General features: G+C 43.7%; 1 protein-coding gene across 2 annotated transcripts in view; it reads right to left on the reverse strand.

Annotated features, from left to right (window-relative positions):
- LOC127570261 (LIM domain-containing protein 1-like) overlaps nucleotides 1-15,949 on the reverse strand; it is a 40,341-nt gene extending 24,392 nt beyond the window's left edge. The window contains exons 1-2 of one of the 2 annotated variants that reach the window (XM_052015612.1): nucleotides 15,790-15,949; nucleotides 12,526-13,789 (exon numbers count right to left, since the gene is read on the reverse strand). In XM_052015612.1, coding sequence (XP_051871572.1) covers nucleotides 12,526-13,657 — 1,132 coding nt within the window. In that variant the 5' untranslated portion in view covers nucleotides 13,658-13,789; nucleotides 15,790-15,949. Of the gene's footprint in view, nucleotides 1-12,525; nucleotides 13,790-15,422; nucleotides 15,744-15,789 lie in introns of those variants that run through there. The other variant, XM_052015611.1, reaches the window with a different exon arrangement.
- Nucleotides 15,950-19,136: the final 3,187 nt, after the last annotated feature.

A 19,136-nucleotide genomic window follows, 5' to 3' on the forward strand; every position in this document is an offset into this window, starting at 1 on the left:
CTGTACCAGAGGAAGAATTCATCATTCTTATTAATCTGCAGAATATGCATGTCACTGGTACAGGGGCCATTTCAACATACTGTTATGCAGGGCCAGACCAGGTATGCTTTTGTAATTCAATTTAACTTAAAGGAGGAAAGAACACTTATTCAAAGGCAATCCTCTGCAACAATACTCTGCAAAAATGGTTCAGTCACCAGAGCTTAAACAACACCAATTACAAGGGCATAAGAACTAAAGGTGAACAAATGCCCTTGTAAAGATTGGTCACTAGTTTTCCCAATGGTGCCCCTGAGCTCTACCTCCTCATTAAATGAGGTGTTTCCACAAGTCATGGCCTTTTATTTGCTTCAAATGATATCATAGGTTTTCCTCTTCAAACAAAAAACGCAGAAGTCACATCCATAAGTTCATCAACTTGCTGCATATCGATTGTGCACGTTTCTGAATCTAAAGCACACGTTGAATGACCCAACGAGTAGGTCTGATAATAATATAGTACAATAATTTCCAAAATCATCCCTGCCCTGAAAGATTTATCAAATGTAGAAAGAGGGGTGATGAGCCACAATCACTTTCATTTCTCACTGATTTAATCAGCAAATCTGACTCGATCACATTGGGCTTAGAACTCATCCACCAAATGGTGCCCTAACAGCTAATTGCTATAGAATTAACCTATAATTTTTAAAAAATCCATTGCTTTTTTCTTTGCTTCTAAGCATCTCCTTAATTCCTCCTCCCTGCCCTTCAACATCCACAAGAGGGAGACTCCTGGACTGTCAGTAAGACTTGAACCATTTCACTCTTCCTTTTGCCTAACAATTCAAACATTCCACAGCTGTCCCCTTGCCCTCACATGACCCTCTGGTTTCTCATCTCAAACCCTATCCAAGCTCATTTTGTTCACAAAATCCAGCTCCTGATCCCTCAACCTCATTCCCATCAAACTACAAATAACCCAATTTCCCTCCCTGGTCTTGTTTGGTATTATACGAAGTTGCCTCTGCTCAAATACTTTCCCACCCTTTCAAATGTGCCCTTGTCATGCCCTTCCTCAAAAAAAAACCTCTTTTTGCTATCCAAAGTCCTTGACTATACCGCAAGCCTTCCAAATCAGTGTCATGTTTGTCCCTCTCCAACCAAATTTCCCTGTTTGCACATTCATTCTTTAGACTGACAAACAATTTCCACTGTGACCTTTATTATGATAAAACTCTTGCCAGCAAGAACACCGACCATGCCATCCACTTCCAACTTAATCCTTTGTCATCCAATTGAGTCTTGCTGGTCCCATCTTATACATACAGATGTAGCCAGTGAATCTCTGACAACGTCTTCCCAGCCCATATATATCTGGAACCCCCCAGGATACACAGCGACACATTTAGTAAAGCCACTGCCTCTCAGTGCTAGAGACCCAGGTTCAATCCTGACCACAGGTGCTGTTTATGTGGAGTATGCTCGTTCTTCCTGTGACTGCATATTTCCTCCAAGTGCTCCAGTTTCCTCTGACATCCCAATGATCTGCAGGTTGGTAGGTTTATTGACCATTGTGAATTACCCCTAGTATGTACGTGAGTGTTAGAATCTTGGGGGGCAGGTTTAAGAGAATGTGGGGGAAATAAAAAGGATTAATGTAGGATTAGTGTAAAATGAGTGGCTGATGGTCAAAGGTCTGTTTCCATGCTAACCCTCTCTATGACTCTATTATTGCCTCATCCACCCCCATCGACTACCTTTTCAAACCAGTGGCCGAGTGAGTCACACCGGCCTCCACATCAGGAGATCGCGGGTTGTCCCATTGCGCCAACTTGAGCACAAAAATCTAGAGTGACATCCCTGTTCAGTATTAAGGGCATAGTGCACTGTTGGATGGTTTGCCTTTTGAATGACACCTTCCCTCCCCACTGCCAACTGCCCTTAACCACGATCCCATGGCACAATTTTAATGTTGGGCAATGTTATCCACAGTGCCTCGAGGCTAATATTTATCTCTCAACCAATATCACAACCAGATCACCTTATCGTATTTCAGTCTGTTGGAGCTTGCTGTGCATAAATTGGCTCATTTCAAGAGTGACTACTCTTCAAAAGTACTTCATCGGTTAGAAAGAACACTGGGAAAACCATTGCAAAATCTTTGGATCATCTACCCTAAAGGAGTAAATGCACAATCACAGAGTATGTTCAATTTGGAGATCAATGGATATTTAATCAATAAAGGGAATTGAGGCATGAGGATAGAAGAGGAAAGTGGAGTTGAAGCACCCATTATTTTATTGAATGGCAGAACAAGGCCAAGGAATCACATGGTGTACTCCTGTTTCTATTTCTATTACAGTTATGCAAACGCGGGGTTGATTTTTACTATCAACTATTTAGACCACAGAACAGTACAGCACTCGAACAGGCTCTTCAGCCAACAATGTCTGTGCCAACCATATCATCAATTTAAACTGCACATCTGCCTGCCAGTAGTCTACATCCCTCAATCCCCTGCCTGGTCATGTTACTGCCTAAATGCCTCTTAAACGTTGGGGTCGTATCTGCTTCCACCACTTCCCCTGGCAGCGCTTTCCAGGCACATACCAGTCTCTGTGTAAAACAAAACCTCCCACGTAAATCTCCTTTAAACTTCCCTCTCCCCCACCCTTAAAGCTATGCCCTCTAATATTTATTTTTGTGAATCTCAGAGCGGAGGAAGATACCACAACTTTAACACACCTTGAAGTATGGATCCAGCAAAAGAGTGCACTCTAGCTGATGTTTGATCACTTTAAGACTTTTGGCTCGATTCAGAGCCCTAACATTCAAAAGCATTATCCCACAGTACAAGAGGTATTTGGCAAAACCAGGCTCTTCAAAGTCACTTCTCTCCATTGCACTAATAGAAACATGCATCCTTCCATGCTCTATTAAGGTAAACTTCAAACTAGCATACTCCCAAATCAAAATCTGGGAATTTCCCTTGCTCTGGCTTTCTCTTGGTTAATGCATTTGTTCTTTGTTGCACCACTTGAAAGCCAACATAAATGAATTTAAAAACACACCATCAATATGGCAGAACCAAAGTCTAAATGTGTTGAACAGTTCACCAGCAGGAGGAAGTGAATCCCTATGCTAAATCTACCCAAAGAAGAAGAATGTGCTGAGTATTAGCGCATTACCTAATATGTACATAGAAAGGCTTTGTTCTTCATCCCAGAAAGCTTGCAGTGTTTAATCATCTGTGCAAACACTACCTCATCACCAGAGGAGGGCCACTGCAATGGTGACAAATGTTTACCATTAAATAAGTTTAAACCAATAGGATTATTTAACCATGGTAAATTATTCAGTTGTGACCCATTCGGTTGAACACATACTCAATTCTTACTCCATGCAAGCCAAAATACATTCAATTCAAACAGCCAATCAGGCCCATATACTGGAGATTACTTTTTAAACACCAGCTTTTAAAATAAATATCCCTCCTAGTGCCAATCCATGGTTTATAGCATCCAATCTTCCTTTAAAGGGAAAACTCTCAAGTTACAAGTCTGCAGCCATATCCTTAAATACTTCACAATGTCAGTACCTGAATTTCTTTTTGAACAAGGCTGCCTTTTCAATCATTTTTTTTTCCTGGCAAGACAGCCCAACAACACTGCTGCCCCCCTGTGATACAATAACTATTAAAGTTACTTGGCTACCTGGATAAATGTCTTACATTTGTATAGTATTTTATATAACATTAGGGCAGTTCAAAGCAGTTAACCTTAGTTCCATGTTTAATACAAGCAAAGGGGCAGCCAATTTGCACACACCAAACTTCCACAAACAGTAATACAATGATCAGGTAATCTACTTTAATGATGTTCCTCGAGATACACGTGTCATTATGGCACTGGGTTAAATGCCCTACTCTTTTTTAAATTAGGACCTTATGTCCTCCTGAGAGAGGAGAGGCTTCCGTTTATAGTTCTTTTGCAAGGACATCACTTTATCAGTACTGCACAAAAATTTCGAACTACTTGATCTGTGTGGAACTTGAACCCACAACCTTCTGACTAGGAGCACTACTCACAGCTAATTTGACTCTACAGAATATCAAGAAATAGCCAGGGGCATTGGATATAGCTAGGTCTTTGAGACCAGGCAATAACTCACATGCAGTGTTGAAAACTTGTGCTCCAGAAGTAGCCATGCCTTTAGCCATTATAGTCTCTGGCATCTACTCAGTGTGGAAGATTGTCCTCATGAATCATTAAAAGAAACCCAATCCAGGTAATTACCACCCAATCTGTCTACCCTCAGAGTTGGAGCTTGTCGCCAACAGTGTTCATTAATGCCCAGCTTAATTTTCTCCAGGACCTAATCAGCTCCAGACATTATGCAATCAGTTCTGATGTGGACCAAAGAGCTGAAGGCAGGATTTAACCAAGTGTAGCATCAAGAAACTACAGTAAAACTGAAGCCAATAGGTATCAGGAGGAATGCCTCCAATGGGTGGAATCACAAAGGAAAGCTGGCAAGATTATTGGACGTCAATCAGCCTAGCCCAGGACACCACTGCAAGAGTTCCTCAGGGGCTCTATCCTAGACCCAACCTTCTCAGCTGCATCACCGAAGCCTCTCCCCATCATCTTACCATAAGGTCAGACATAGGTATTTTGCCGAGGACCGCAAATAGAATTAAACATTGCACAACTTCTCAGAAAATGAAGCAATCCACACCACAAAGACTTGAAAATGTTTTGAATTAGCCAATTAGTGGCCAGGAACGTTCATGCCACTAGAATGCTGGGTAATAACCCCAACAAGAGAGCCGAAGAACTAGACCTCTATGTTCATTGACGTTACCATTGCTGAATGCCAAATGATCAACATCCCAAGGGTTACAATTGACTAGAAACTCAGTGAACCAAACACAAATACTGTAGCTACAAGTGTAGATGAGAGGCTGGGCAAGTGGCTCATCTTCTGACACCTTAAGGCCTTTCAACATCTGTCAGGCACACATCCAGAGCTCCACTAGCCTGGATGAACACAATTTCAGCAACACTCAAAAGGCTTGACATTGCCCAGGGCAAAGCAGCCGCCTTGAATAGCAGCCCATCACCCAACCAAAACGTTCATCTCCTCCACCATCAGCACGCTGTGACTGCAGCGAGTGCCACCTACAAAATACACTGCAGCTATTCCAAGCTAGTGTGACAGTACTTTGTAATTTCTATCATGAAGGACAAAGGCTTCAGGTGCATGGGAACACCATAATTTGTAGATTCTCCTCCCAGTCACACTTGGAAATATATTACCATTCTATCATTGGGTTTAATTTTTTTTAAATCCCCACTAACAGCACTATAGAAGTACCTTCACCAGAAGGGATGTAATGGTTCAAAATGGCAGCTCACCACCACCTTTTCCAAGGGCAATAAATGCTAATATTGTTAGAGACATCCACATCCTAAAAATGAAAGCTACTCACACATGCAATACTTAATTCCATTTTATTACATACATTGTACAATTAGATTTGCCTTTTACAGCAACAGATCTATCAATAGTTGTAGCATATTTTAAAAGAGAGGAAGATTAACAGGGTAGATATCCTGTTCACATAAAATTCCCCAGGATCAATAATGACTCTTAGGTGAATAGAAAGTTCATCAATGGATCTCTGACCTGCTTATAAAAGGATCTCAAGAACATCCTCCTGCAATGAGGTTCTCCTGCCCATTATGACTGGCTTGCAGTCAACAGTAATCCAAACCTTGCAACCCACTTAAAGGCAAAACAAAAATCTAAAAAACGAAACTACCTTTTAATTATCAATGTTTAAGGAACTCAAAGCCGACAGCACTTACAACACATCAGATATAGGCAGTCATTAAAACAAAACAAACATGTACCCATGGACTAGCCAAAATTCTTTCCAAGTTAACTCACATCTAACCAATATTTACAAGGCTGAACTAATTCTGTGTAATGTACTACTTGCTTGCATGAGATCTAATAGTAGTGGGTATGTACCCCAGTCCAATAATCTATGCTGGCAGTTTGGTGCATCACTAAGGGAATGCTGGCCCATAGGCGACATTGAAACAGAAACTGCTCTTGAACAGACAAAAGATCCAAAGACACTTCTTTGAGGAGGAGCAGAAGAGTTCTTCCTAGTGGCCTGACTAATGCTTATCCCTCAATCAACACAAGTAAAACAGATTATCTGGTAATCATATTGCTGTTCATGGGAGTTTGCTGTGCGTAAGTTAGCTGCTGAATTTCCTGCACTACAATGGCTAGACTTCAAAAACAAAATCACTGACTGCAAGAATGCTTTGGGACATCAAGATAGTGATTGGTACAGATTGTATCCAAAGAGGATTTATTTCAGGTTATCAGCAATCATAGTAATTGCCGAGTGTCAATGTTATAGCTAGTGCAGTGTCCACTTCTTATCAGGTTATCAGCAATCATAGTAATTGCCGAGTGTCAATGTTATAGCTAGTGCAGTGTCCACTTCTTAGTATTCCCACCCCACACGGCCAAATTCTCATCAGCAGAAAGGTAATTTTTCTCTAACCTCTGGCTCCAATATGGCTCACTGAGAATCTGTGCACTGAAACATCCAAGGTGGATCACAGGAGCACAATTAGGAAATAAAATTACACCAAGCCAAAGATGCATCTAAAGCCTGGCTCAAATACATTGTTTTTAAGGAGGGCATTATAGCAAGAAATGAAGTGTTCAGGGAGAAATTACAGAATTTATGCCTTGGACTACACAGGACAAAGGTGGAAGGAAAGTGAGAGATCCCCAGAAGACCAGTGTTAAAGAAACAAAGTTACGTGGTGGTCACAAGGTTGGAGGGCTTTAGAATTATAAACAGGCAAGACCATGGAGCGATTTAAACTTTGCAGATGAGAATTTTTAAAATAGAGGGACCAGCAGACCAGAAGCTATTTTAGGTCTGCAAGCACAGGCTGGTGAGTAAATTCAACAGCACCAGTTAGGACCTAGCCAAGAGTACCGGACGAACTCAAGTTTATAGAAGAAAGAAGTTGGCAAGGAGATCACCAAAATAGTGATTTGTATCGTTTTCAATACAAATCACTATTTTGGTGATCTCCTTGCCAACAACACGAAAGGTGCCACATCAATAAACTGAGCTATGGGTTAAGACAGGTGCCCAATGGAAGCCCAAAGGACAGTCTTTGTGATGACAGGGCTATGGAATCAGAAGGTCAGTTATGGTCATTTAATGGGATCGAACGAGTGGCTAGGAAGTGTAGTCTGTATTGTGGAGTGAAGATCATGGTTTGGTTGTCCCAACATTTAACTGAAGGATGCAGCAATTGATTCAGGACTGAATGTCGGGAGCATTCCATCAACATTGGTCGAAGGTCAGGGATGCGGGGGAGCACGTTGTGGCGAGTTGGATCTTGACACCATTCGTTTGGATGATGTTGCCATGGGTGAAGTAGCAGGGGAGTGATGTCAGATCTTTGAGGGTGGGGAGTGAAGTGGTATGAAACCCGAGGTAGCGATGGAGAAGAATCCCTTTACTTTTATACCCCTCCCCCCCCCCCCAATGGTCAGCAAGACTAAGGGAACCAAACTCAGAATGTGACTCAGCTTCAGCCTCAAGGACAAATCGTCCAAGGAATAAAAGCGCACGCACACACACACACGTTGGCCAGTGTGAATATCAGTTGGATGGAGGTGCTCTCTCTATAGATTCTACCAACATAGTGCATTTCTCAGAATTTTCTGATTTTGCTCTGTTTTGAGATTTGGGTTGCAAACAACAGAATTTAGCCTCCTGCATGCCTAACATACTTACCATCAAGCCTAACATACTTACCATCAAGCCTAACATACTTACCATCAAGTCAGCACTGACTACCCATTTACACTAATACTACATTAATCCAATTCCATTCTCCCCACATTCTCGTCCACCTCCCCCCAATTCCACCACTCACCTATACACTAGGGCCAATTCACAGCAGCCAATTAATCCACCAGCCCCCTGTTTTTCTTGAATATGGGAGGAAGCCCACATTATCACAGGGAGAGTGTGCAAACTCCACTCAGACAGCATCCAAGATCAGGACCGAAACCGGCTCTCTGGCTGTGCCAGTGTGCCTGATTGTGGGAAGATTTGCAGGAACAAAACAGGAACGTTAAAGAGGGAAGTCCTCATTTGCTGATATCAAAACAAGTTAAGGCGGCTAGAGAAATGACCCACAATAAGAAATGATTGAAGCCCAGGTTTTTATCCTCCCCAGTGCAAGCACTAACTGAATCCAAACTCCCAAATCACACTGAGTAGCAATAGATACAGGCAAAGTGACAGGCAGCATCCCAAGCCCCGAACAATGCTATCCTGAAATAGATGATAAGGCATGCCCGAGTGCACCTGAAGTTGACAGACTCTTGCGGTTTCATGCTTCCTTTCCAATGGGAAGGTAGCAGATCAATCCCATATAATCTCTTTTTAAAGAAAAACAGGAAGACCAACCGGCTGAATAGCAGTATCTGTTGGTTTCTAGCAAAAAGAAAACTCAGGAGCCAAAAGGAGCAAGGATCAGGAAGGAAACAAACATGCAGGACAAGTAATGACCCACATACAGCATCAAATTCCATAATGCATTGCTTGCACCTGGAAAGTAGAAATTAAGCCACACTTATTTCTACCCCTTTCCTCCTTTACTGCGCTATCCAGAACCTTCTTTGACCAAGCTTTCAGTTATCTGCCATAAAACCTTGTTGTTTAGTGCCAAATTTTGTTTGATAATGCTACAAAGGATCCCAGGATATTTTACTATACTAAATGTGCTACAAAATATATTATTGTGGGCCCTGAAGATTCAGTCCTATACAGGCAACTGACCACATTACGGGGCAGTGGGGGGGGGTTTGCATTCCGAGAAAACAGTCTGCAACGCAATTTTCTGCAAAGCGAAGCCACATCATCTGTACATGCATCAAGACACTCAAGCTGAAAAACAAATTGTGTTGATTTATTCCACTCCCCCCCCCCCCCCACCTCACACAAATTCTGTGAAAGCGAATCTTATTCCATATCTCAAATTGCTGGGAAGTGATTTGTAAATTCTATGAAGGTGAATTTCTGTTACCCGCAAGGCTGTAATGTGAGGGTCACCTGTGCGCGGATTTGAATTTTTGGATTTGCTAATTTGTCCAGTTTGGCTTGCTCCTTTTGTTTTCGGAAGAGCTACTGCCTCGGAGATTAAATCCCATCAGAACATCCATACCTCTGAAGCTGGAGACATAGGTAAATGAATGAGATCATGAATTTGAACAGTGTGTGAGTTACAAAACCTCTGCATTCTGTCTATATATGACCTGCAGAGTCAATACATTTACACTTCCTTTGACTAAACTGCCGGGGACCTCTTTCAACAGTTCTGACTACACTTGGACAAAGGTCAGAGAGCTTTTGCCTGCTTGTCACCTGATCATGTAACATTATACCAGAAGACACCTGGACACCGTGACTCACAGTTCTTTCTTGTTCAATGCCTTCAAAAGCACCACAAAAGCTTGTTAAATGCAACAAAGGCAAACCTTTTATCCTTATTATTCTCTCAGATGAGGGAGTGAGACAGGAACCAAAATTCACAACATTGCACTGGAGGGAGAAAGGAATCCTGCTCAACCATTTCTGCCTGGCAACCTTAGCAAAAACATTGGGAATTATTTGGATAGGGAAAAATGTAACTGCCATTGACCCAGTTAGAATAATAGTATTGGAAGGGTTTCAGAATCTAGGCCTGCAAAAGTAAATAAATATAGTATTCATTAAGAGTACAAGTTCCTTGTAATGCACAGGGTGATACATTTGCAAATCTTACTATGCTGACGAGCCCCAAATTCAGCAATTAGCAGAAAATGGCTAAACAGGTTAACCTCAAACACATATTGGTAAGTGAAGCCCTGACCAGAAACTGAAGGGAGCCCCAGCAACATATTTAAACAGGTTCACAGGTGTAAAATTGGCAACGGGATCTTACAGAAAGTAAGTGGAGTGTGAACAATGACTCACATTAAAGGATATATATGATTCAGAGGGAGTGCAGCATGGATTTACTTGAATGACACCAGGACTTGAAGGGATAAAGTACAACGAAAGGAAATGAGAACCAATGTGCACTTACCTCAAATTCTGAATGTTATGACTAATTTGACAAGTTTAAGCTATAAAGGAAAACTGATAACGGTATGTGGAGAGAAACTATTTCTGCTGATTGGAAGCAAAGAACAGAGAGATGAAAGCAGAAAGTGCTGGAAATACTCAGAAGGTCAGGTAATATCAATGGACAGAGAAACAAAGTTAATGTTCAAGGTCAGATGCCGAAGGGTCTTTCAGCTGAAACATTAACTGTATCTCTCCACAAAAGGTGATATCCTCCTGCATATTTCTAGCATCATGTGCTTTTCCTTCACATTTCGAGCATCTACGTATTGGATTTTCTATTGGGGATCTAAACCCCAGACCCAAAGCATTTAGGAGTGAATTTGACAAAAACTTCCACACGAGGGGCAACAGTAGTTTGGAACTCTTCCACGAACACCATTTGATGCTGGGCCAATTTGTTAATTTTTTGGTCTGAGAGTGATGGATTTTTGTTTATCAAATTATCACTGGAGTACAGCAGCAGCTCGAGCACGAACATATCAAATGGCACAATAACAACTATTGTTCCATTGCATTTATACAACAAAGCTAAAAGCAATGATATATTTAATAAGTTTTGTCTAAACGTGTGTGTCCTTCAGGACATGTCTACTCTACGCTGAGTGCTTTTGCAATTGTGATATTGCTTCACATCAGAACCAAACAAGTACATTCTAGGCAGTCTCAATCCAAAGTAAAGTGGAATTAAGCAACCACTTCCAGGGTCTCAGACCATTGCCGGACTGGACACATACCCTGAATTCAAGCTGCATTTCTATTGTAACCAGGTGACGCAAAATTACTTCTCACTGTTCCTACAGTTATACTGCCAATGCAAATCTGCAATTACATTTCAGAAAAGAAAAGGGCTAAATAAATTTGTCAATGTGCCCAGATGAATTTCTAAAGGGATGAATAATTTATCTCAGCCCTAAGGGTACAGAAGGGCACCATTCTGCCCATTGTGGCCTGTCAGATTTCGACTCAGAAATTATTGCAAGCCAATCTGATTATATCTCCATTGATAGGTAGGAGGCACCATTTCCAGTTGCAATTGGGTTAGTAAATGATGGACTTAAATGCATTTGATGACAGAACCAGAGATGACATAGGAAAGTTCTGTATACTGTGAGCTGATACAATCTGCATTGCATTACCTGAAAGGAACTTTTGAAAGATATTACATTTAATATTTGAAGGGGGGGGGGGGGGGGAAACAAAAAAAAGAGTTTGAGCGCTCAAGGAAAGAGCTCCACTTTGGAACGAATTGGATAGCTCAACTGGTTTGAAGAGCTGGCAGAGGCACAAGTGGCTGAAAGGCTTCCTGACACAATTTGCTTTTTTTTAAATATATATTACTTTAAGAACAAGAAAGGCTTTTTTTTTCTGTAATCTTTGTAACCACTACACAACCACACCCCTCAAACATGCAAGGGAATGAGATCACCACTTTCATTCACAAAATCCTAAAAACTTAGCTCTTCAGTTACTTAGCCCTCATAACTGGCTTTTGTTCGAAGTTCAGTAAATGCCAATTGCCACATTAGAACATACAGGCCCTTCGGCCCACGATGTTGTGCTGACCTTTTATCCTGTTCCAATATCTATCTAAGCCTTCCCTCCCACATAGCCCTCCATTTCTCGATAATTCATGTGTCTATCTAAGAGTGTCTTAAATGTCCCTAACGTATCTGCCCCCACAACCTCTGCCAGTAATGTGTTCCACGCACCCACCACTCTCTGTGTATTAAATACCAAAACATACCCTAGTGACAAGAGTTGTGGTGATGGAATCAGCACCATTGCCAACAAATACTAATTGCAGCTCTTAAATTATTTTATCCTACAGCAAGGTCATTTTTATTCAACACTGCCTCTTGGAGAGCAGAACAGTTACAAGAAGCACCCTGAAGTTAGCAGGACACTCAGGAAACCTGTTAGAATGTATAGGATTCAAACAGTAATTCTAGTCAGTAATATGCATATACCACCGTTAACAACGCCTTCCAGTAAAACCCATGGAATGGTTTTGCTATCCAACGAAGACTGACACCAGGCCAAGGCAGGTGACCACTAGCAGGTTTTAAGCAATATCTTAAGGGAGAAAGAAGTCTGGGAAGGAATTCCAGAGTTAGGGACTTGATAGCTCAAAGACACATGCGCCAGTAATTGAATGAATCAGGGACAAGGGCAGAATTAGAGTACAGAGATTTGGGAGGATTAAGGGGAGGTGAACAAGGTTACAGTGAGTTGAGCTTGGAGGGATTTGAAATCAAGGATAAGAATTTGTAAGAGTGGTCAGATTATTAGCATTTAATGCGTCAATAAAAGCTTACCAAAATACTCCGCCTTGGGGTGTGCATCCAGTTCTTGCTCCAGACGGTCAGTAAGAGCTTCTAATTTTAATTCAGCTGCGGATCGTCCCGGGTCCTGCTGCACAAGGAGAGGCTGGCAGGGCAGGCGTACTTTGGAGGCAGACTCTTGGGGGCTGTAATCTGGATCGTGACTTAGGGAAGACCTGGACAGCTGGGCTTGTGCTGGGGCCTGGGAGACAGGACTGGAAACAGACCCAGGGTGGGCCTGAGGAAAGGCATCAGGCAGGCCCATGGCCAGATTGCCAGGGACACTGGCAGGTCTGGGACCAGCCTGAGACAGCTGGGCATCTACTTCGGGGGCCCGATGGTTGAGTTCGGACCAGTCTGGGCCAGGATTTACCAAACTGGATGGGCTGCGCTGATTGTGCTGGGGTTGCACTTTGTGCTCAGGGGCTTTGCCCAGTGCTTGGTGCATGCCAGACTCACAGGCACCAGGGGCAGAGTGTGGGGCAACTTGGAACTGGGTTGCCTCTTTTGGACTGGAGGAGAGTTGATGGGACCCCAAGAGACTGGATCGAGGGCTGGCCAGGCTGGACCTCGAGCTGCTGTCCTGGTGGCTGCTCGACCTGGGGCTGGATTGAGAATAATTTGGGACACCAGACGGAATGACAGTAGAGGGAGGGCCATGGGGCTCGGGACCAGAGTGTCCAGCGGTAGCACTCTCGTGCTCGTGGTTGGGCCTGAGGGTCAGGTCTTGTGAGTATCGGTTGGGCAAAGGAGGTCCTGGGTGCCCAGGGAGGTTGGATGCTGGTGTGGCAGACACTGGAGGCTTGGCTCCAAGCTCTGCACTGAGGCGATTCTGAAGCCGGGCTCTATCAGCAGAGGGCACACTCTCAGGATCATTGGCCATTGAGCCGAAGCCACCATTCAATCTGGCAGCAGCCCCCTGCTGATTGCCCATCAGTAACATCTCCTGTTGCCTCTGCAGGTGAATCCTGTTCATTTTGGACGCAAACACTCGCCGGGTCTCCTCGAACTCGGGCTTGCAGGCATCCCTGTTCACCCTGAACAGCCCGTCCTTAGATGCCTCGTACATGTTCAAGTCCTCAATAAACTTGCTGGCCTCCAGCCCCAGATCCTCATACTTATCCATGCTTCAGTCAGGGTGCACTTTAATCCTGCTAAACTCGCTGCCAATGTGTTTGAGAGCCCTGGTGCGGCGCCGTAGGCGAACAATCTCATTCAGGATTCACAAGTAACTAAGGGTGTGAAACTTGAGCAGTGCCTGGAGGGGAGAAGAGAGACAGAAACAGAGTTAAAGGCTGCAGGTCCGTCAGCTTTCCCCACCCACAGTTAACTGCCTGTTCCCAATGCAGAGGCAAAACAGAACCGCTGGAAGAACTCAGAGGGTCAAGCAGCATCTGCGGAACCCAAAAGGTGTACGTCAACCTTTCCAGTCGAGACCTTGCATCTGAACCAAAAGGCTACAGGAAAGATTGTGTAGAGCAGTATGTGGTGGGTGGGATAGAGGCTGGTTTGTGATAGGTGGGCAGTACGTCGTTACACCTATCACCTGCATGCCTTGATCCCAGCCCACTGTATAGTGGAAATCTTTCCTATTCCCTTTCAAGTCAAGACCTTGCATCAGGACTGAAAAACGTCAACTTACACACCCAAAACCTGTTGGGTCTTCCAGCACAGAGAGATGTCTGTAAGGGAATGCTGCAGACTGGCACAGTCCAGGCTGCAGCAGTACATGCTGAGGGATGCACTGATGCTCGGTGCAACTAATGCCACGTCTCTGTGGGGAAGGACCACAGCATAGGCTCATTCTGCTACTGCACAAGAAGGGGCTGAGTTGGGTGGAGAAGTCCCTTGATCACCCCAGGGTGCCACATGAACGGCATGGTGCTATGGTTTATTTTTTTCTAAAAAAAAAGTTTACACTACTGAATGTAACGACCGTGAACATAAAAGTTATTTTTGCACTGTTTCTTCCTTTATATATTTTTTTTTACTATGAGTAGTTTATTTTTTGGGAAAAAAATACTTACACCATATCCTTCAACAGAGACACCTTGACCCACTGAATTCTTCCATGTTCTGTTTTTGTTCTAGATTCTAGGACCTGCAGTTTCTTTTGTTCCCAATCCCAGGATGCATTAACCATCCTCCTCCTCCTCACCACACCTCCCCGTCCTACAAACTTGGGATGTGTTAAACCCCCACCCACACAGACAAACATGCACAAACTCAGGAAGCGCAAAATCCCGCCCCCAGTTCCCAGCCCCGGGATACATTAACTACACCCCCCTCAACCCAATTTACAGCCCCAGGACAGGTTAACACCCCAACCCCCATTTCCACCCCCAGGATACGTTAATCACCCCAGTCCCCAGCCCTAATTCCCATCCCTGGAATACGTTAACCACATCCCTCCACCCCTAATTCCCATCCCCGGGATATGTTAGCCACCCACCTCCACCACCCCAGGATACATTAACCACCCCCCTCCACCACCCCTGACTCCCAGCCCCGGGATACAGTAACCACCCCCCTCCACCACCCCTAACTCCCAGCACCGAGATGCGTTAACCACCCCCCTCCACCACCAACTCCCAGCCCCGGGATACGTTAACCACCCCCCTCCACCACCAACTCCCAGCCCCGGGATACGTTAACCACCCCCCTCCACCACCAACTCCCAGCCCCGGGATACGTTAACCACCCCCCTCCACCACCAACTCCCAGCCCCGGGATACGTTAACCCCAACCCAATGAACCAGTCCTGTAAACAACGCCGCGGAAAATCAATCACTTCCAAAGCAGAATTCCCACCCCTTTCCCGGACCCCTCTGCCCATGCAGTGGGGTGGCCGCCCCGCCGCTGCCGGTCGCCGGGCGCCTCTCCACACTTACCCCATCCCAACGCTCACAAACAGCCACGCAACGCGGAAACCGGCCTCCAACTTTTTTTCAGACAAACTTCACCGAAGTTTGTCTTTTTTTTGTTACTTCGAAGCGGCGAGTCCCAAGTCTGGCCACAAGCCGAGCAGAGAGCTGCGGTCACCAAGTGAAGCAGCTGACAGCCCACAGTAACCAGCACCCACCGAGGGACGGAGCAGGAATACAGCAGTCGGCAAATAGTTCAGAGGGCGAGCGGACGGACACCGACCGGGAGGTGTGTGGCTGGGAAAGAAGCGCAGATCAATGCGCTGGGACTGTTGGTCTTAAAGGAGCAACATCTCTAAGGAAAACTCCCACTTAAATTTTTAAAATATCTCACCATTCATATGAAATTGGAGCAGGAGTACGACATTCGGCCCGTCGAGCCTGCTCCGCCAATCAAAAAGCTGATCTATCTCCATGCCACTCTCCTCAACTAAACTCAGATCTCTTGATTTCCTTAATATCCAAAACCAAATCTCTCTTGCCTATGTACTGGGTTTTCAGTGTTTTCCACATTGTATGTTGTTGTGTCCATTTCTTCTTGAAGCCTGTTTGCATCCTCATCAGTATTTGCATTCCCGCATCAAGATCAATCTTGAAAGTGTTATACTTGGTCCTCTCAGCCAAATCATTGCTGGAGATTGTGAATAGTTCAGTCCCAAGCACCAATCCCTGCCGCACCCTACTGATTACATCCCGCCAACCTGAGCAAGACCTGTTTATTCCTACTCTGTATCTGCTAACCAACTCATAATCCACGTTAGTGCATTATCCTGATTCAATGCCGTTTAATTCTGTCCTGTTTCAGAAAGCCTTACCAGAATCCAAATACACGGCATCCATTGGTTTCCCATCTACTCAATCTATAAAGAACTCCAAACATAATTTCCTTTCAAAATTCCAGGTTGACTCTGTTCATTAATATTATTTTCAAAGATTCTTGATATCAAGTCCTTTATTGTGGTATTGGTATTGGTTTATTATTGTCACTTGTACCGAGGTACAGTGAAAAACTTGTCTTGCATACTCATCGTACAGGTCAATTCATTACACAGTGCGGTTACATTGAGTTATTACAGAGTGCATTGAGGTAGTACAGGTAAAAACAATAACAGTACATTTAAATTTTTTAAATTTAAATTTTTAAATTTAAAGAGTCACAGCTACAGAGATAGTGCAGTGCAGGTAGACAATAAGGTGCAAGGTCACAAGGTAGACCGTGAGGTCAGAGTCCATCTCATCGTATAAGGGAACCGTTTAATAGTCTTATCACAGTGGGATAGAAGCTGTCCTTAAGTCCGGTGGTACGTGCCCTCAGGCTCCTGTATCTTCTACCTGATGGAAGAGGAGAGAAGAGAGAATGACCTGGGTTGGTGGGATCTTTGATTATGCTGGCTGCTTCGCCAAGGCAGTGAGAGGTAAAGACAGAGTCCAAGGAGGGGAGGCTGGTTTCGGTGACGCACTGGGCTGTGTCCACAACTCTCTGCAGTTTCTTGTGGTCCTAAGCAGAGCAGTTGCCGTACCAAGCTGTGATGCATCTGGATAGGATGCTTTCTATGGTGCATTGATAAAAGTTGGTGAGTGTCAAAGGGGACAAACCGAATTTCTTTAGCCTCCTGAGGAGTAGAGGTGCTGGTGAGCTGTCTTGGCCATAGCATCTACGTGATTTGACCAGGACAGGTTGTTGGTGATGTTCACTCCCAGGAACTTGAAGCTCTCAACCCTCTCAACATCGGCACCATTGATGTAGACCTGTGCTAACAGGTTGATGGTTGCCTTTTTTCTTTCTCCCTCCTTTTTTTTAAGCAGCTATTTGCTTAGCCCTAATTTATAGAAAACATTCCAGAATCTGTAGAATTTTGAAAGATGATAACCTGAACATCCGCTATCTCCATTGCTACCTCTTTCAAAACTCTGGGATGAAGATCATCAGGTGCTGGGGACTTATCAGATTTGGGGTCATTAACCTCTCTAGATGTATTTCTTTATTCATACTAATTTCTTTTACTTCCTTATTTGTACTAAAACCTTGGTTCTCTAATATTTATGGCCGATTTTTAATATCTTCTTCCATGTTAATGTTTGATTGCTCTGCCATTTCCTTTTTCCCCGCTATAAATTCTCCTCTCTCTGTCATATGCCCTCGCAAGTCTAGTCCTTTATATACACTGTATACAAGCTCTTACATTCTTGTTGTTATTGTCTCTTGTTAGTTCCTTCTCCAACTTTATTTCCCCTCTCTTCATTAATTTCTTGGTCATCCTCTGCTGAATTCTAAACCACTCCCAATCTTTAGGCTTGCTGCTTTTTGGCACAATTTTATAAGCCTTTCCTTATATTCAATACTTTCTTTAATTTCTTATGCAAGACCACTTTTCCTGTTGTGCCCTTGTGACTGAAGGAATATATACTTGTTGCAAATCATGTAGTATATCTTTGAACACTAGCCATTGCCTAGCTACTGCGACACCATTTAATGTGGTTTCCCCATCAACCCCACCCTTTATACATTCATCATTTCCTTTGTTTAGATTGAAAACTATCTCAGATTGAAAAAGCAGATTATTAACAGAATTTAAATTCCATATCTACCATGGTGGCATTTGAACTCAGGATTCTGGTTGTTAGTCCAGGACTTTATATTACCAGGCCTGTAATTTAACTGCTATAATACCATCATACTCTGAAAATAGGGGTGGGGTAGAATAGAGATAATACTGAAATACTCATGCAGAAGCTTATCTGAATGATCTGGAGACATGAGGTAAAATCTCACCACAATGGAATGGGAGTTTATACTCAGAAACTGCCAAATTGTTATACCTGGTTCCCTGATATGCATTAGGAAATGAAATCTGCAAAGTGAAAAGCAAAAATAATGTGATGTTGGAAATCTGAGCATGTCAGACAATATCTCATCGCATCATACAGCACTGAAACTGACCCTTCAGCCCAGCAAGTCCACGCCAACCATCAAGTTCCCATTTATACTAATCCCATTTTATTCTCTCCACATTCCCATCAACTTCCCGCAGATTCTGACACTGCACTGTACTCACCTACACACTAGGGACAACTTACGGTGGCCAATTAACCTACAAACCCACAAGTCTTTGGCATGTGGGAGGAAAGTATTTTCTGTTTTTAAATCTGAAATTAAGGTTGACTCTGAAGTGGCCCAGAAAGTCAGTCGGTTCAAGGGGAATCATAGAGTCGTAGTATGACGGTACAGAAGGAGGCTATTCAACCCATCCTGTCTGCACCAGCTCTCTACCAGAGCAACTCACTAGCCCCTTCTCAGTAGCGTCACTAATTTTTCTCACCACGTAATAATCCAGTTCCCTCTTGAAGGCTGGAATGGGACTTGCCTCTACCACTTCTGCAGACTGTGCATCCCAGATTCCAACCACATGCTGCATACAAAGGGCTTTCCTCATCTCACTCTTAATTCTCTTCCCCTTCATTTATTCCTTTGACCTCTTGTCCTGAACCCTTCCACCAAAGGGAACAGCCTCCCACAGTCCAGACCCCTCTATATACTTCTATCAAATCTCCCCTCAGCCTTCTCTTCTCCAAAGAAAACAGTCCCAGACCAAGGGAGTAACATTCACCACTCTGGCACCACTCTTGCATCCAAATAGCACTGAAAGACTATGGTCAAGCCCTGTTGACTTGCTCCAGTTC

Source organism: Pristis pectinata, chromosome 5, assembly GCF_009764475.1.
Source record: "Pristis pectinata isolate sPriPec2 chromosome 5, sPriPec2.1.pri, whole genome shotgun sequence".
Classification (NCBI taxonomy): domain Eukaryota; kingdom Metazoa; phylum Chordata; class Chondrichthyes; order Rhinopristiformes; family Pristidae; genus Pristis; species Pristis pectinata.